This window comes from Chroicocephalus ridibundus, chromosome 4 (genome assembly GCF_963924245.1).
Source record: "Chroicocephalus ridibundus chromosome 4, bChrRid1.1, whole genome shotgun sequence".
Lineage (NCBI taxonomy): Eukaryota > Metazoa > Chordata > Aves > Charadriiformes > Laridae > Chroicocephalus > Chroicocephalus ridibundus.
This window is the reverse complement of record NC_086287.1, coordinates 84,256,503-84,275,875: the sequence shown is the minus strand read 5'-3', so window position 1 is coordinate 84,275,875 and position 19,373 is coordinate 84,256,503. Positions and strand designations below refer to the sequence as shown.

At 41.1% G+C, this 19,373-nt stretch overlaps 1 protein-coding gene across 1 annotated transcript in view; it reads left to right on the top strand.

Moving 5' to 3' along the window:
* Nucleotides 1–19,373, top strand: part of PEPD (peptidase D) — a 133,526-nt gene that overhangs the window by 26,839 nt on the left and 87,314 nt on the right. Inside the window, exons 7-9 of the mRNA XM_063334583.1 lie at nucleotides 5,463–5,507; nucleotides 12,461–12,536; nucleotides 13,984–14,030. Coding sequence (XP_063190653.1) covers nucleotides 5,463–5,507; nucleotides 12,461–12,536; nucleotides 13,984–14,030 — 168 coding nt within the window. The remainder of the gene's footprint in view (nucleotides 1–5,462; nucleotides 5,508–12,460; nucleotides 12,537–13,983; nucleotides 14,031–19,373) is intronic.

Sequence of the window (19,373 nt, the reverse complement as noted above, 5' to 3'; positions counted from 1 at the left end):
TATGCTCTGCAGGTACAGGTGGACTCCAAAATCTGTGTGGAGCGATACCTCCAGTTTTATCTGAGACATGTCCGCAGGAAATATAAACAGTTATTAACTCCAGCACTGATTTGCTATGGGAATGAGGTACAAAGGCCTGTTTGAAGTACCAAAAAGCCCTTTTTTCCCCCTGAATTTCACTAAACACTAGAGTTTAATTAGAAACGCATTCTATTACTAGTCAACATTAAGGTAGGAAGCCACTCCATTTAGCACTTGATTTGAGATTTTAATAGCATGTCTCCTGCAACACTTAAAGGGATTAATGGTATTTTGTCGCTGTCTTCTCGTCTTGCGGTAAAGATGCTGTCGGTGTGCTCCGGGAGGAGTGCTTCTCCCTTCTGCAGGGGCGATTTCCAGCTGCTTAGCAGATCCTTCTCTTTAGAGACCCGGGCGAGCTCATGCCTCTCCACCCCGAGGCACCAAGTTCTTCATTGTGCGGCCTTTGACAGAGCTGGTGGGTGCCTGCCCGAGCAGGCATTGCTTTTGTTGTTGGACTCACTGCCCTCTCCTGACAGCTCCCCTGCCCTCACACGTGTCCCTCCAGCCTTCCCCCCATCTCCCCAGCTCCTGCTTGTGTCTCCCCGGGGCTGCGCGTCTGTGGGGACAGCCTGCTGGGTCTGCCTGGGGCGGTGATCGCGGCTCTGGGGGGGGCTGCCTTTTACACTGCGCTCTCCTCAGGTTTTTGTAACGGCCTGTAAATCAGGCCATTTTATATTTATTTTCGACACAGACCCAAACCAATTTCAGCACTCCTGCTTTCCTGCTTCTCCACCTCTCCTGTATCAAATGTGGCCTTTATAGAAACACGTATATTTCGGATGTATTGATTTCCTCCCAGAGGGCTAAAACCATGGAGTTTGTAGCAAGCAATGTGTTCCTTCAGACCGCCCCCCCGCCGTCTGCCCGTGCCTGCGCTGTCGGCCGCGGCTCTGCCCTGCCTGTGGTGCTGTATTTTATTCCTGGGTTCTTCTCTGTTCCCATTTTCTGGCTACCTGGCCAAGATGTATTTGCTCGAGGGCCCTGTTGTGTTCCTCTTGCTCCCATTTATCTTTTTTCTCCTGGACTGACTGTGCCCCAGTGTGGGTTCATTGTGGGGTTTTTTTTGGGGGGGATGGATAATAATAGAAATAATGTATCATTTCCTGAAAAAGCTGAATCTTGCTTTCTTTGCAGGCTGTTCATCTGCTCCTGTCAGAAGCTGCCTTTCTCTTGCCCTGATGATGTTGCTTCCCTGCCTTACATTTTGAACCTTTTGAAATTCTTCTGGAACATAATTACCTAAACTATTTGATTAATTTTTCCATTGTAATAAATAGTCATTTGAGATAAAATGACTATTGTGGTCATGGGTTATTTCTACACCTCACCCTGAATATCACCCCTAAGTTATTTTTATCCCGCTGCCAATGATCGAACTTGGTTTTATGCTGGTCACAGAGCCCACAGTAGCGAATCTTACCATAGTTTCTGTCAGTTTATGTATAGCTCTCCCGTACAGCTAAGTGTGTTGTACTAAAAATGCTGGTGTCTTGCTGCAGTCGGTAGGAAGGGAGAGGGGCTGTGCTTTGGGAGCCCCCTGCTCAGTGGGGGGGAGCAGCCTGGTTGTGTGCAGGGAACAGCAGGGGCCCGGGCCCTAACGCCCCTCAGGCCAGCTGTGTTTCCAGATGTTACGCAGCCTGCAGAGGCTGAAGTGTAGAAGGCAGGTCTCTGAAGTAGTTCTAATGCCTTGTTTTCTAGAAAGATGTATTTCTGTTTGCTAATAAAGACTCGTTCTGGGGTTTTTTTTCCTAATTCATGGGCTTTCAGACTGGAAAATGTGCAGGAATTTTTAAAATCTAATCATGTAGCGGTTATGTAGCACTTGTAAAAATGCTTTGAGATGATGTGATTGACCATACAGGAAATGGATTTTGAACCATATGTATGTAATGTGCCACATACTTTAAAACGCTGGGGAATAAATCTTTGCTGGCTGTGTTGGGGGCTCTTTTTAATCCTCAGAATCGCTTGATGTAAGCAATAGACAGTTTAAGCACTCATACCTAGGGTTTAAAGATTGTCAGGGAGTTCCTTTGCCCGAGAGCTGCCCGTGCTGGGTATGGCAGCGCAGACCGTCTGCCCGGCCTCTTCCCTGCTGCCCAGTGCACTCCGGCGCAAGGGAAAGACCCTCCGTGTTGAAGAGGAGTAGAAAATTCTAACATCGTGTATGAATATGATTTAGATTTTTATCACCATATACACACAAAGCGTATTCATTACACTGACAAAAAAGGGTCTCATTATACAGTGTTATTATATAGGAGGTGTAGATGTCTAGGTTTTTTAAAAACTAATGAAATTGTCTTGCATGTTAAAGGACAACCGAGTACGAAATCAATTCGGTCATGCCTTTCAGTGTAGTATTTCTTAGTTCTGTGTTGATTAAATGGGAGCATTAACATGTTACAGATTGCAACTGTAGCAAAATATCAATTTGTTTTCTTCCTCCAGAGCGCATATCTCATCATCTAAGTATTGTCAATTTGCAAATTGCAGGAAAATGTAGAATTGGATTGCTCTACATGATCCTCTTAACGTTAGGGCAGTACGTGGTTTTTGAGAGTAAGTTGTCTATTTTCTAGCAGGGTAAAATCTTTACTGGATGGACAAGGTAGGGTTATTTTATGTTGGACTTTGTGCACAAATTATGTGAATTATTTGTTTTGAACACTGTTTATATTCTGATAGTGATGGCGAGCTCTTCCCCTTGAGCTTGTTATTTAACCAGTAACTTTTAGGATTGGTTTGTTCAGCTGCCTGTTGGTAACTAAAGTGAAACATAATTGGAGTCATTAGCATTAGTCATTAGCAATCGCAAACAGGTGGCTGTGTGGCCACTCGCCCGGGACCCACGGCCATCATGAGCTAAGCCCAGTTGAGACAGTTTAGTCCTTAATCGTTGGCTTCCGTGAAAAAGCTATGTACAATAGATCAAATTCTCTTCCAGATCTGAACTGATGCTGTGTCCTGGAGGTCTAAGATCTTGTTTTATACTTGACGTTACATCAGAAAGTCTGTCTTTCAGGTGGAAGATAAAACTGTGTTCTGCTGGTGACCTCCTGCCTCTTCTCCACCCCCCCAGCACCCTCTTTTTTGAATCCTGCTGCCTTTCTGTGTGCTTAATTAGCTTTCCCATTTGACGACTGCTAGAATTTTCAGGAGCTGCCACATAGTAGGTGGTCCCAGCCAGTAAGTTAAACTTGCATTTCTGGCAGCACAGAGACAGTTCAAGTAGAGCCGTTAGGGCCAGGATAGGTAAAAAACAGGGACTGCCACAGAGATGGTACGTCTCTCAGCTGAAATTTCTTTTCTAAAAGTGTATTATTTGAACTATGCTGGTGTACAGTTCCTCGGTGCCCCTCCACCCTTTTTTTTTTTTTTTTTTTTTCCCTGGTTGGATGCTCAGATGAGATGCAGTTTTCTCTTGTCAGGTTCATAGTTTCACTCTTCGGCTCGTTTGATTTGCTTTTGGTTTCATCCGTTTGTGCTTGTGGTTAAAGTGCGTGTGTCAGGTTCTTGACAGAAGAGAGATGAATTTTCAGAGTCTTAAGTCAGCTGCCTTCTGTACCTGCCCTTCCTTGCCCTTTATTTTCTTTTGTTGCTTCATGGTAACTGTAGTTCATACGTGCCTTATTTGCATGGAGCTGGTGTGGGAGCTCTTGGCAGTGCTGCGGTGTCTCCTTACGCTTGCCTTCATTGATCTGTTTGCTCTCTGACATCCTGATGACAATTAGTGAAAGCTCTCCTATCTGTTCGTACAGCTGCAGCCTAATTCCTCCAGGTCCTGGCTTTCTGTGGTGGTGTCACTGGCTATGTGTTCCAGCCAAATAGGGAGCTCAGGCTTTTGGGTTTTTAGAATTTTTATAGATTGATTTTACTATATCATTCATATATTTCCTTCTTTATAAATTTGTGTTTAACTGGCTCTTCCATTCCGGAATTATGTCTGCATTGGCCTACATAGGTAACAGTTGTTGGGATGGTGATGATTAAATTGAAAAAGCGCTCTTTTTCTGTGGTTTTACAAGACTTCCTTGTTTCCAAGTATCAACTTTATTCTGTAATTATGCAGTATTCTGAGACTTGTGGCTTTTTGTATTGTTGCTTTTCCAGTGGTTTCTAATTAATGCCCATAATACTGAATACCATGCAGTTTGTCCATGTTGAATGTTGTGATAAATTGTTGTTTTCTATCTTGGAGTAGGAACACAAAGCTATTAACCTTCACCTTGTTAGGATTTTATAAGTTTATGAGCGTATGTTCTCAAAAAAAGAGAAGGATAGGGTTTTTTTCTGCCATCTGAGGGTGCAGGAAGACCCAGGTACAATCAGAAGTGACTTCCAAATAATTTTTTTGATTGGATTTGTGCTTTAGTTCATCCCTTCTGAGGTATAAAGAATCTGGAATAGATTTAATTTTTCCTTCAAAAATGTGCAAAAATTAATTATTGCCTTACAGCATTCTTCTGAAGATCTGTTGGGTGCCTTGGAGCATTTTAATTCTCTTAAATGCCCTAACTGAAGAGCCAACAGTCCTGAGTCAGACAAAAATATCTTTGATGCAGAACGCTCCTTAGGCATTTGAATTGTAAGCAAAAAACCCCTTGAACAATGCTTGAAAATCCATTTATGTTCCACTTAATTACTCAGCTTCTTACTCTTTTGGCCACAGTAATGTTATTGTTTGAAGAGCCTCAAAATAGTTCCAAGAATACATGAATTGCTAATGTAGAAAATAAACAGAAAAATAGTGAAGTGTTTGAGGCCAAGGTGGTAGGGAAGCTTTTGCTTTGCCTCTTCTCTAGATGGGAAAAGACAAGGAGAGGTTGTTTTCCTTTCCACAGTCCTCTGAGCAGGCTTGTTTGTCGCATGCCGCATTCTGTGCACACAAACATCGGAAGGTGTAAAACAAAGGATGAAATTAGCAATTCACTGTGTTTAATTTCAGTGAAGGGTATTTGAGGAGCAAAGTTAAAATCACAGAACAGTTCTGGTTGGAAGGGGCCTCTCGAGGTCGATCTGGTCCAACCCATGCTCATAGCACTGAACTTAACATTTTATCTTTGTGAAAAGAAGTTTTTTACATGTGTCCTGAACATACTGTTACTCTGATTTCTGCACATTTTAAAAATTATGCATCCGATTCGCTCTCATGTATTTAAAAATGAAATTTCTGCACAGTGAGGATGAGTGTGTGCATTCTCTCACTGGGGTCTGTACTAGCTCTACTGAATTCCAATGCAGTGTTTGCCTTTGCAGGTTTTCACATCCTCAGAGAAGACACATTTTTTTTTGGTGGGGGCGGTAAATAAGCAGTCTCCGCTGTTGTGTGTTTGGCTGGTTTTTAAGATTCGTGGTTTTGTGTTTTTTTTTTTTTATAGATTTAATGTGAACAACAAAATCCTTCATCCTGAAATTGCAGAATGGTGAGTAGCATAAAATCTTTCTCCTCGAGTTCTGTTGAACATCTTTATATTCTGTAGCATTGCTTCAGAGAAATTCCCTCAGCAGAGGCCTCCTAGTTTGCTATCTAAGTTTTAATTTTAAGCTGATTTCATGTTGCGGGATGGAAGTAATGTACCGAAGTAAAAACAGGCCTAGGTAAGAGCATTGAAAAGTCAAGAATTTCTGTAACATTTCTTAAGCCTTGTGTCTGGATGTGCATTTTTATAGAATGTGTTTGGAGTTAAGTCACATTTGTGTAAATGTGAATTTGTATGAATAGGAAAAGAACTGAGGATAATTCATATTCTAGCAACGAAAATCAAAGGTAGATGAAAACTGTGTCTGAACAGGTAATATTTAATAAGATGTTATTACTTCTCTAGGATTTATTTTAACAGTATTAATTTTGTTGAATTATTATTCATGCAACTATACTTTTGTAATTCTAGGGGAATTCTGCTGTAGCCTATGTAGAATAGACAAAATCAGAGAGTGTGACTAAGTGTATTAGCAGCTCGCAAAGCTGCTGCATTTTGCCAGTTTTCCTCTTTGGTCAGCATTGCCCGCTTTGTCCTCAGGATTGCTCCGTAACTAGGGCTGTCTAGTTTTCCATTTAGGAAATAAACTGAAGAAACAACATAGTGTATTTTTGTTAATGAATTAGGCTTTTTATTTAAGCTTTTTTGGTGTATTAATCTAGAAAAGAGGAAGCAAATCCTTAGTTAAGACAGATAAGCTCAGAATCTTAAAATGCAAACAGGAAAGTGTACACTCTGACTACCGCTGCTGTAGCTGATTGTGTTATATACTACCACATGCTATTCTTTTTAGTGTTTATTATTAACACCAACGCTGAGAACAATCTTCTGCTGTCTTCATCTGTATCCAGTTGCTAGCTGGGAAGCCAGGGAGATGTTTTTTGAACATCAATGTGATTTCAGAATGTGTAGAATTTTAATAGGTCATGTTTCTGTTGTTAGAGCCATTTGTCATTGCTTGGCATGACGTGAAGTTATGAAAGGGAAGCAGGAAGGCTTTGCTTGGACATTTTTGCATCACTGAGTCAGGGGTGGAGCTGGAGATGTATAGTAGTGGGGCTCATGGCTTGCAAATCCTGCTGATGAGTGCGAGTGCGTTGCAACACAGAAAATTGCTCAGGGTACCAATTCTTAAATCTTGCCTGTTCTGTCCTTCTAGAATTTGGACCCTTCCTTTTCCAGAACAAAGCAGTTATCTTGTAGAATTGATTTCTGAATTTAAGAGTCGGTCAGCCTTGGAAGTGCAGAGTCCTGAGTAGTGTAGACAGAACACGAGTTCAGAAATTGATGTGTAGGGATGTACAAATTAAAAAATTAAGAACACTTGGTAAAGAAGGACCTTAGCAAAGCATCTTTTCTTTTAGAAATATCATTAGTGTTCAGTTAGTCAAGCTCCTGTCATTACAGATATTGGTAGGGAAGATCTAGAACTGTTCAGAGATGCTCCGAGACCCTGATGCTGTGCTACATTGCTTACAAAAATAATAGAAAGGGCTAAGTCAAATTAGAAGTTCATCATAAAGTCTCGTTTTCCTGCAGAGGTGGCTGCTGCTGAGTTCTGGTTGGTTGGTTTGACGCTGGGTTTTTTGGTTGAGACATTGGTAACTTTCATCCTCTGACGCTTCATTATCGTGTGCGCAGCAGCTGGAGGAAGATCCTCCAAGTGCCCTGACAAACCCTTTAAAGAGCGCAGGAGGGAGCTACATCTATGCCATGACAGTGCCACTTTTGTGCTCCTCCTCTTTACCCGCCTTTTTGTACCCTTGCTAGCAGAGAACGACAAGGGGCAAGAAAGGGGTCTAACTTCCAAGCTTTGATCTGTAGATAGAGCAGCACTACAGGGAGAGAGGTGGCGATTTATAGCTGCAGAAGGCTTTGGATTAGGGCTACAAGCGTGTTCCCAAGTTAGCTTTCCTTCTGGTTCCATCCGCCTTTCCAAGGTGTCACCTGATAAGCTTTTCTCTCTGAGGTTTGGGTTAATGGGGGGTTAAATCTTCAGGAAGCTCAGGGATGGACAAAGAGGGGGTCTGTGCCCTGATGCGTACTGAGATAGATGGAGCCATAGACAGGCAGCACTTGGAGCTGTTTGTTTTCGTGGAGAGAATCTCTCCGGGAATTTTGAGTGCCAGCCCGGAATTCTCATTTCGTCTCCCTGCGGTCTCACGGGGAGAGATGAGGGTATGCACCTCCCTTCCACCTGGCTGTCAAGGAAAGGGAATTCTGAGAGAAGTCAAAGTTCAGATTTGCATTCAAAAGTGTTTTAAAAGGTTTTATGGAGTTTGGTGGCTTTCATTTTATGTCAGAAGTATGTTAAACACCGTTGTTAGGATTTGAGTGTCTGATGAAATCAATAAATGAATGACAGGCTGTGTCTATTAATACTTCCTACAGTAATTTCCTTGGAATGTTAAGTTATTGCCCAGGAAACTTTCTTTGGAAAGCAGTAACATTTTTAGAATTAAGAATATTTTTCTTTTAGGAAGATGAATTTTTGGGGGCTATATTCCAGGGTAGGAAATTGCTTAATTGGAATCATATGCTTGCATGGATGCGTACCATTTCAAATTCAGCAAGCTCTGAATTATTCGGTTTTACAGACTCCAATCTATAGCATGCTGTCAAAACTGCCAGTAAGAGGTGAAATGGCTGAGCTTTCTGAACCAGCCGGGGAGAGCTGTGAGCTCCAAAAGGCAACTCTAGTATTATACAGTGTTCTAATAAAATGCAGAGAAAATGGTTCAATAGTGACAAGGGGCAAAGCGTTTGTGATTACGGATCTGTTGCCTCCCTTGCTTACTCATCTTTTTTCAGGATCTCAAGATCTTCTGACTTGCTGTGAAACTTAAGGATAAAACATAAAAGAATTTGACCTTAGACTGGATTGCAGCAGTTTGCAGATGGATGTCTTCACTTATTTATTTATTTATTTATTTTTTAAATTGAGTGAATGTGTTTTCAAAGACATTTAAACACTTTCATTTTAAATTTCAGGGCACTCATTTCAAATTTGATACTGAATGTTTATGCTAAGTGTCGATTTCACTGTTCTGAAAAGAAAATGTCATCTAACAGTAGACAAACTCCAAACTTGTCCAAATTACCTCCCTAGTAAGCGGAAGGAAATTTTTCTACACTAGCACTTAGCAAAGTGGCCTTTTGTTACTTCAGTATGAATGTTTGCCATAATTGTGGTGGTGCTAGCAGATAATAATTTAGCAATGTACAGCCCATTTTGTGCCTGCATATACTGTATTTTACTGTAACCTCAATGAGAAAGGGATTTGATATTAATGTGTGGAAGATTTCCTATATTCTGTATTTTGCATTACTTTGATGGAAAGCTGTAATTGTTTCTTCGAGGAAAGTGGTCTGTGTGTTAACGTCTTAAAGCTGAGCATATGCTTTTTGTGTTACTTACGTTGTAAACTCTTAACATCTTTTTCAACTGTTTGAAGATGAACTCCTGTGCTTGGTGTGCATGGAACTCTTCCAGAATGGTATTGTAATGCTTCTTTGCATATGTGCATTACTATATTTACTGGCCTTGATGCTAATTCAGTTAGCGAGTTCTTGGGCCAAAGCTTTCAGAAGAGCATAAATATATCAACTGGAGAAGAGAAATTTCTATAAATAACATGTAGAGAGGTAACAGCAGAGGTGAAAATGGGTGAAGACAAGGAGGACTGCAAAGTCTGTCTACGTGGGCAGCATCTATACGTACTAGGGTGTCTGGAGACGTTTCCAGAAGGAGAAGGAGGAGCGGATGTACCCATGTGTTTTCCATGCGTGTCATGGAAAGCAGCCATTAGGGTTGCATGCCTGTACTAAAAGCAACAAAAAAAGACAGCTGATAAACACTGGACTGATAACTGAGAACAAATACTTCTGTTGGGCATGATTAGGAATGGTGAATGCATATAGAGAAGCAAACATTCGTATTTCTTCGAGGAAAGCACTGGTTTAGGAAAATGTAGTCAAGCTATGCAAGCCTCAGCTTCATAATTGCCTTGAATTCTGTGTGCTTTTGACCACTTGATTAATGGAAAATAGGTTGTGCATGAAATTTGGTATCCAGCCACTTAAAATGCCCAAACTTAATTTCAGGACTGAAATGATACTTGTTTGTATTAAAAGCTTCTCTCTTCTGTTGGATGACTGATATACGTGAAGAGACCACCTGCTCGTATGGCAAGTGCAAATAAAAGCACAAAGTATATGAAAAAGAGAAGAGTGAGGAAGAAGATATGTTTTTACACTGGTAAAATAAAAAAAAAAAAAAAGAGTTTAAAATTATAGGTCAATCCTGACAGTAGGAGACTTGTGTTTCTATTTTAAGTTGATTGCACTGAGTGGCTTGCCTGTTAATCTGAGAACTGTGTTAGGTGCTGAATCTGTACATTTTTGCAATTGCATTAGCTGGAGGCTGGAAATGATTTGTTGCCATTAAAATATTAATGAATGTATGCAGAGTGTGTAACTGGTCCAAGAGCTGTTTTTAATAGAACATTGAACAAAGGTGGGACTTTCTTCCTAGCCTTATCTGGGAAGCGGGGGGGAAAAATTCAGGAGAACTGGAGCACTCGTCACCTGCGAGATTGCCCTGCAGTGCCAGCCACAGTGCCTGACTGGCAGCGCTTTAACCCTGGCTGGGGACAGCGTTGCTTTTTATGCCATCAAAACAGTGAGAAAGTGGTGAAATCCATGCCCTTCTGCTACCCAGGTGCGCTGGTGGGAGCTCCATCAGCAGCACCGCTGCAGGCAGCATGGGAGCCCAGGGACTTCTCCTTTCCATATCCAGTGGAGGGTGAAGCTGATTGCATTCCCTGCGCCACTGTACATCCTCCCTCTCTTCCCTGCTGACAGCTGGGTGGTGGGTTTTGTTGGTCTCAAAATGACTAAACATTTTTGTAAGACGCTTCAGTGCTTGACTTTGTGTAAATGAAGGTATTGCGTTGCATAAAAAGCCTGTCTGAGGCTGAGTATGAATTTATATATGCAAACAGATACCCAAGAAGTTATGATCTAAAATAAATACGTTGACCCTGAAGCCTTATGACCTAGTCAAGTAAAATAGGTTCTAATACGTTTGCGCTTGCCGTTGAGCAGTTACTAACTTGTAGCAGATACCAATAAAGAGATTAGACAACTGAGTTATGAAACAACCTATTTTTCAAGCACTTGCAGATCAGAGGTATGTACTGTATATTGAAAGTAATATAAAGGCACATCAAACAAGTATTAAATTATCCTGGTAGCACATGCAGTCTTCCGAAGAACAGGATTAAAAAAAAATAAATCTATAAGCCTTTGCTACCTCATTCTAGCACGGTTATATTTGAGCTACTGTTCTTTATGTCTTGGCTGAAAGGCAGAAGCAGAAGTTTGTTTCCTCACCCATGGTGAGCAGATTATACCATCCCAGTGTCATTTTTTTCACCTCAGCGTGCATTTTAAAGCCTTGTGCTTCTCATTCTCAATGTGCCTACTGATTATTTTGTGTCATATTCCAGTTGACTAAGGATGTCAGTCCGTTGCCCTCTGCTATGCTCCAGGTTGTAAGAGCACGCTGATTGACGGCAACGTTTTCCCAAGGTCCCTTCCCTCTGCCAGAGCCGCTGTGTTGGGAGGGGGGTGGCTGTGCCGCACAGCGGTGCGTCGCCGGCCAGGGGAAATGCTCTTAGTGCCTGTCAGAGGCACTGGTGGCTGGCAGACCTGCTTCTGCCCTCATTAAAACAAACTGCAGGAGCAGAAATACAGTAAATAGTTTTCTACAGCCGTGTGAGTAGGAGCATGTCATAATGAAAAAGGGCTGTCTTGGTGGCAGTTTCAAAATATAACAGTTATGGTACTCTGTAACTGCTGCAAACTCTGGAGTGGAGCTGGAAAATACAATTTAAATAGTTCCATGCGATTCAATAGATGTAGTTTTGTTCTTTGTAAACAGTAAGTATGTACTTCACAGCTGCCTTTGAGACGGGCATGAGAAGTATTAGGACAGCAGTATGTGTAGCAGTGGAAAAAAGTAGTTGGTATTTAATAGAAGGTATAGAGCTATCTCTGCTCCCCTGGTCACATCACACTAAATAGCTGCTTTTATTTGAAATACATGGTAGGAAGCAGTGTAAGTAGAGAAGAGTTTAATGGTAAATTTTTGAGATGAGTTCAGAAGAGTGTCAAGGCTCATAAATAGACACAAATTTAGTATCTCTTAAGGCATGAAGAACAGGATGGGGTTTGGGCTGGGGGGGGGGGTGTTGTTTGGTTTGGGTTTTTTTTTTCCTCCAGAAGCATGTGAAGGAGAAGGGACACTGGGGCTGTGATTACTGCTCCTGTGGTTTCTGAATTTCATGTTTGGGGTTTTTTAATACCAAATAGAAATGGCATTTTTTCACACCTCCCTTCCCCCTGCCTTTTGAGGTATTGTAAATGGGTGGGAGCTGGGATTGTGCTGAATAGAAACGCTGGAGCTCTGGGAACTGCATTATGTAAATTAGTTTCAAATTGTGCTTAAAAAGTAAATCAAGTATGCTTGTAGAAATTTTCCATTTGAAGTAGTGTTTGAGCCATGACAACTGCAGAAATACATTGCTTTTGTTCCTAATATATTGTAGAATGAGTTGAAACAGTGTTGGTTGGAGCACTTGTTTATTAGTATTAAAATAATGCAGGTGATGTTTGAAATGCCTGTGACTTCCTTCGTAAGGTTGTTTTACTAATGGTGAATCAATGCCAACAAAACTTTGCTGTCATGAATACTGTAATAGCTCTTCTCTCTTGAGGTGTACTTGATCTAATTTTACCGTAGGTGATGCATATTACTTTAGAGGTTTTTTGTTTTGTATTCGTAAGCTGTGAAGTTGCAACCTAACCTGATATCTGTTCTACTTTTCTTTAAGTCGTGTGATTAAGACAGACATGGAGTTGGAAGTTCTGCGCTACACCAATAAAATCTCCAGTGAAGCTCATAAAGAGGTAATGGATCCTTTACTGTTAATAATTTTTGCTCTTAGTGTAGCGGTGGTACTCAGAAAATGTTCCCAGCAACCCTGAATTGCTTAGTAATAAAATAATGGAAAGGCTGGATAGAAATAAGAGGATAATATCCCTCCTATTACAACCCAGTAATATACCTTGCATTGTCCTTGAACTTGCTGGTGCATTTGTGATGTGAGAGAAATCAACTGTGGGTTTGGGTGAGAGCTGGAGCCTCAGCAGAAGGTGACCTGCTCGCAGTCTGTCTGTCCCGTGTGCACAAATACCCATCTAGTGGTGGAGAAAGAAGACATCAAGAAGATTATTGTTCTGGCCCACGTCAGCATGTGCAGCTCTGAAAAGTTTCACCTGCAAGTTCCTCTCTCCACCTCCTTGCAAACCGAAGAAGTGTTTGGTGTTTGCGTGCACAGTGGAGGACAGTGCAAGGGTTCCTTAAGCTGCTCCTCGGAGATGGGTATGTCCCCCAGAGCAGGGCTTCCTGCTGCTCTTCTGTTGACATAGCAGCCTGGCAGAGACAGATCCAGGCTCTCTGCAAGGCTGCTCAGGTTGGACTTAGCACTGTACCAGTGGAGTCATATTGCTCTACTGGTATGGATGGCAAAACTAACTTGGGTGTCAATCCCGTACTCCATACAGGGGTGCAGAGACACCCTGAGTTCTGAGCGATGACCAGAGGGAGCTTAGGTAAAAGCAGCTGATGAAGTTACTGACTCAACTATTGGCTTTGCACCTGCTCATCGGACCTCTGAACTGTGAAGTGTAAAAATATTTTAAAGTGAATATTGTAAAATTGCAAAGTCTAGGGATAGTAATTTCCATTAATTCTCCTTGGTCTTTCATCATCCTTGAGTAATCTTATCACATCTGAGAGGATTTCTTCTGTAGAGCTGCTGCCTAGAACTTTTATAATACAGAAACAGGCAAAGGTATAAAACCGGTGCACATTCTCAGCAAATCTGGGAACTAAAGTCAGACTTAAGGGTTGTAAACCAGTGTTAACTCTAGTAATTTTCTGTTGATTCAGATTGCAAAGTATAAAAGAGAATCTCCCTTTGTAGTATATTCCAGTTCACAGTTTTGTTTTGCTAGTGTTTCGTAAAAGTAAAATAAAACGACTTGCTGCCAAGTTCACCAGAGCTTTCAGAATTAAGCACTGGTATTTTGATGAGTTGCACTTCGTTAGGATATAGTAGTTTGGCAATTAAACTTGCTTTATTGCTGGAGACTGAAGGCATTTATAAAGATTAAAATGAGTTTGATTTCTAACGTAGTTTTAAAATGCATCTACTGACGTAAATTTAAATGAAGTACAGATGATATTTTTGTAATATAAGTTCCTCTGGAGATACTCGGTCATAAGTCATAAATTTATAAATATGAGATTCCCTCCTGCTACGAATGTCCCATGTTAATATGTATCTTACAGGTAATGAAGGCAGTAAAAGCAGGTATGAAAGAATACGAGATGGAGAGGTAAGCGTTCTTTCAATAATTCTAATAAAAAGGAGAAAGTCTCTCCATAGTGGTGGTAGAAGCAATAGCTGAGGCAAAGCACTAGCGTTGACTCAGCTGCAACTGAGAGCTCGTTGCTGTTTGAAGACTGTTGTGAGCGTTATTTTGAGGTGGTACTTCATCAGTTTCAAACGTGTATTTGATGATGGTTGATTATTTTTTGATGATGGTTTAGTGTGGCATAATTCTCTTCCTGGAGTTTTAGTAACTTACAGCCATCCGATAAAATGGTGTTTATGGATAAACACTGCCCTTATGCTTGTCATGCTTAGAAGACCGCATGGTGGAGTGTTTAAGAACCTTAGAAAAGGCTGTGTTCAACTATGTTTTGCATTCAGTTACAAGTGGGCATTACCTGTACTTAGCCTGTGCAAGGAGCCCGTCTCACAACTGTAATGGATGTTAGTGCAGCTTTTAAGAAGTCAATAAGAACACAGCATACATCTGTTATGTTGAAGAAAACATGCTGTACAGGCACATAGAGGAAGGATTGGCTGCTCCTTAGCTGATACAGTAGTGATGTGTCTAGATACAAGGAAAACATTGCCTCCTCTTTTAAATCAATATTTACATTAGATCATCAGCAGCCTATCTTACAAAGCACAGTTTTGATTACCAACTCCATTTATTTTTAGCTCGCATAGAGTGTTTTCATTTTTCAAAGTATTTGCATAATGAAGAAATAGAAAATAGCCGTCGTATCTCGGTTACTCTGGTTCCTTGACAGTAATTTTTCAGTCGTTAGTAAGGAGGTTAATTCGGCACCCAGTGAGGGGAAAATAAAGTGACCTCAGTATTTGTCATCAGGATTTCAGGGTAGCTCAAAAATCAAATAATGCCTTTAGAACATAAGCAGTGTGGAAAAACTAATGTTACATTTAAGCAATTCAAATTTCTACAGACTCTATAGGCTCATGCCTATAATTTTGACTGCACTTCAAATTGTGGTTACGTATACCACCCGGTAACAGGAAAAAGAATATGTTGTATACATTCCCCTCTTAACTTTATTAATGAACCTTGTGTTTGTGTTCATTTTACTCACTGCTCATGCTATACATGCCGATAGGGAAGTTTTGGCTCTGGAAGTCAATAGTAATCAAAAATTCCCATAGAGCAGAGTTTGTTCTCAAGTGCTTTTGCATGTCAGGATCCTGGCAGTTTGGTTTAAATGTCATGCAACAAATACATATCTATCCGCTCTTCTGTCAGTTTATGAGGTATGTTGCATTTTCACTCCAGGACTTACTTTCTTCTCTGGATAGCTTCTTCCATACACATCAACCTTTTGAAGAGATTATTTGTGTCTTTCAATTAAAAAAATAAATAAATTAGGCAACTGTCTGTTAAACCTATCTAAAATTGCCTTCTGTTCGTCCATATGTCTTGAGAGATTACACTTCTTGAAAAGGTTTGAGGTTATTTCACTGATGAAAGAGGTCTTGGCAGGCCACCTCTGTAGTGGCTGCCTTGGAGACTATAATTACAACGTCAGTTTCTGTTGCTGGTGGAATTCATCCCTGCTTTGGCTTTTGTTCCTTATTGCTTAGGGGAAAAGGGTCCTAAAAATGTAAACCTGTCATTTCCACACCTTTCTGGAAAGAAATGTGTAGCTTAAGTGTTTAGAAATGAAGTTAGAAAACAATCTAGGAAATCTCTACTCTGTATGCAGATAAACCCACTAATGTATTCTAAGAAGAGAACTTTCAAAGACCTAAAAATAGGTAACATCCAAACCCAGGCAGCTGTCATTGAAATAGTAGAATATTTTAATTTTGTTAATTATTTTTATATTTTTTGTCAACAGGCTAGGTAGCATGCAATCAGCAGCTTTGGTACGTCTGAAATCTAAGGGTGCAGAGAACCAAAATTCTTAGTCTTGTAGAGGTCTATCGAAAGTATTCACACTTGTATTTAAGAAATCAATTAAAAGTCAGTGAAGTTTTTCATTTTCTGATGTTTCTAAGGCTTCTACTCCCTTTGTGAAAGCTTTCTGAGTTGTGTGGCCCTCTTCCCCGGGTGCATTTGCAGTTCCACTGATGGCAGTGAAACTGAATTTCTGAAACAAATACAGATATCTCTTCAAATGTCACCAGTAAGCCCCCCTTCGTATTGCTTCATTCATTCTTTGTCATTGTGGAGTATAGCATGTGTGGGTTTGGGAACAAAGCTGGTCTGACCCTGTCTGCTTGGAAGGATAATGCCAGAGATCTCAAAAGCAATTAAAATTTTCCATTACTACATGTAGGACCTAAGCATTGCCTTTTCTCTGATCATTCGGTTAAGCATCTTCCTACATTGAGTCATCTTACTTCTACTGCGTCATACAGCCAGAACATGTTAAAATACCCTAGGAAATGTAGCTAGGAGCCTACAATGTACAAAGATAGTTGTATTTCTAGCATTGGGATTATTCTCTGAGAATTAATTTGAAGGAAATTAAGTAAATTGTAGTGAAATCTCTAGATAAGATAATCTCTTTTATTTTGAGGGTTTAGAGCTAGCTTCAGAAATGTGCTGGAAGTATGCTTTATGATTAAGGTCCTCTGGTAAATTATTTTGAATCAGTAATGCGTTAATGCTGAGATATATAAAAAATGAAAGCATTTAACTGCAAGTCCAATCAGCCCTGACTTTTTTTTTTTTTTTGGTTTGATGTTATTTAATATGTGGTTGGTTGACTTTAAGGAGACAGCCAAGGCAATTATCTACAAACAGTAATTCACAGCATGTGTAATTGCATATAAAGTCATTTTGGTAGGTCAGATTCTGGATTTTGTCTGAAGAGTTTGTTTACTATTTGTGCTTATCTCATGTTTAATTAATCTTCTTTAATTAAGGGCTTTTAATTATGAAACTGCTCTGTAGTGAATATATTGTTAAAATACAGCAAAATGATACAAGAAATCTCTTCAGCTCGAGAAATGTGTGAAATATGTCTGTGATTTCACCTAAGTTGTTTTAAGCATGTATATACAGAGAGAAATATGATGTGTATATCTATAGATATATACATACACACTGCAAGTGCCAATTAGGACCTACAGTCATCTGTTTCAGGATGCTCTAAAGCGCTGGAGACACCTCTCTAGATCAGTGTCTCTCAGTTTCTAGAGGGTTGCTTATTCAGCTGCGTAGTATGTAGCAATGAATCTTCTCTGCATTTTCTCTTCCCTTTTTTATGGAAGACAACATTTTTAAGATGGGGCTGGCTACTTGGAATTGTTGATTTGGTTGGGGAATGAGGTGAACGTGTGTGCTCGAGCAACAGAAGAGTATTGGACATGTAGCTGTTGTATGCACTGCCCATTCTGTTTTTTTTTTTAATCCTGTTCTTAATAGTGCCAAAGGCCCTGTGCCAGGAGTGTGCGCGCAGTCCTGGGCTCATTAAATGATCATTGCTGTGGTGATAGTGGGCAGCACCAAGCCAGGCTGAACCGGTCCTTGCCTTGTCCCAGACCTCCCTGGGCGGTTTGACTGTCTCCGAACTCCCTGTGGCTGCTGAACAGAGGAGCACGCTGGTGCTACCATGCAAATAGCTGTGATCCCAGTACCCCCCATCCAAAGGCTCGGGTCCTGTCCCCGCAGGAGTGCAGAGGAGCAGTCAGCTAGCGGCAGGGGCAGGCAGCGTGGGGTCAGAGCTGGGTAACAGCAGTTTGCATGCTGTTTCCAGCAGTACAAGCAGCGAAGTGAGAGGAGTCTGGCCAGAGCTGCTGAGACACGGGGTCCTTTAGCTCCTGGGCACTGCTCGGCCACCCTTGGTTTTATTGCCGGCTCGCTGGGGGAAGCCTCTTCACCTCCCCAGCTCTGCTCTCCTCTGTAAGGTCTGCCTGCTTCTCCTTCTGGGGACTGCAGGTGCCTTGGTGCTAGGGCTGGCGCAAGTGACAGGGCAGTGGCAGTCCCGTGGGGTGCGCTGTGCTGGAGGGGCTCCTGGTAGTTGGCACTGGAGACGGGGCAGCTGGGTTTATTCAGAGCCTGGGCCAGCCAGGTCAGGAGCTTGTTACCCAGCTGACTGGCTGATGCCCCCTCTGTATATAGCACAGTGGATCTTTTCGGTCTCTACAACCATACAAATAATTGTGGTGATTTTGTAGTAGTTCGTACTAAACTTAAACTCCACTCTGCTGTACCAGCAACAATTTAAAGAATAAAACGGTGAGAAGGCAGCTACAGAGGTTTTTCCTTCTTGGTTTACAGTGCTTACAGGCTATTTTTACACCTTGCCTCTCTTACCAGCTGAGGCTGATACGAGTTCTTTATCCCTGTCCCGTTCTTTAGTGCTGTCCCCAATTCCAAAGCAGAGCTTAGGCTCGGAGATGAGTTGCTGTCATATCTGTCAATGTGAAATTTCACTGTCTGTGGAAGTCTGAGAGTGCTCTCCTGGATTATGGCTCTCATCTTTCATTTATCTCTCTCTCTTCTGCTCCAGTGGAACAAACTGAAAATAAAACATACATGTTATTTCACTAGAAAAGAGAAAATAGCCAGAATAATTTTATTTTCCTCTGGGTATTTCCTTTTAGTGAAATGCTGATTATTTTAGCTAATCAGGATTTGTCACTTACCATCTCCTGATAGATTTTGCTCTCTAAATGTTCTTGAGAAAGTCACTGACTTCTGCAGTAAATAATCTTTAAAAATATTTCTATTTTTTTCATGATCCGGTTTTTGTGTTTAGAATTTCAACTCAAGCGTAGCCTTTGTAAGTCCTTCACGTGTGTGTGGATGGTAAACAAGAATGCCCATTGCAGCTGACAAAAATACACGGGTGAATTCTTCATGGTTGCTTTATGACATGGGAATGGTGTTGAATCGTGGCATGACCCTCGCTGGTATTTGCGTATAGGATTTATTTTTATCAAACACAAGACCAGCACTCCATTAATCTCAAGCAGCGTGTCAGTCTGCTCAGTTACTGAAATGTGATTTTCTTTTCCTTTATTTTTTTTTTGAACAGTTGGTAGTGTTGTGTAGCCTGAAAACGGCCTGACTGCCCTGTTTCCCAAAGCTGCCTCCCAATTAGAGGTGGTGGTTTTTTAAGTGTTGGTTACTGCTACCAAAGGGTTGGGTTTAAAACTTGAAAATACATGAGCAATATCTGAAAGAGAGGAGGAAGTTGGCCTTTCGCCATGTCTTAGAAAGAAAAAATCCCCTTGTTTTTCCTGTGCTTCTGTGTGATAGGACTGTGTGATGGTGTATGTGTCTGCTCTCTGGGCGGCGTTTTGGTATGAGGACAATCCTGTACCCAGTATTATTTATTTCCCTTTATATCTAGTTCTAGTAGAAGGGTTGAAGGAAGACATG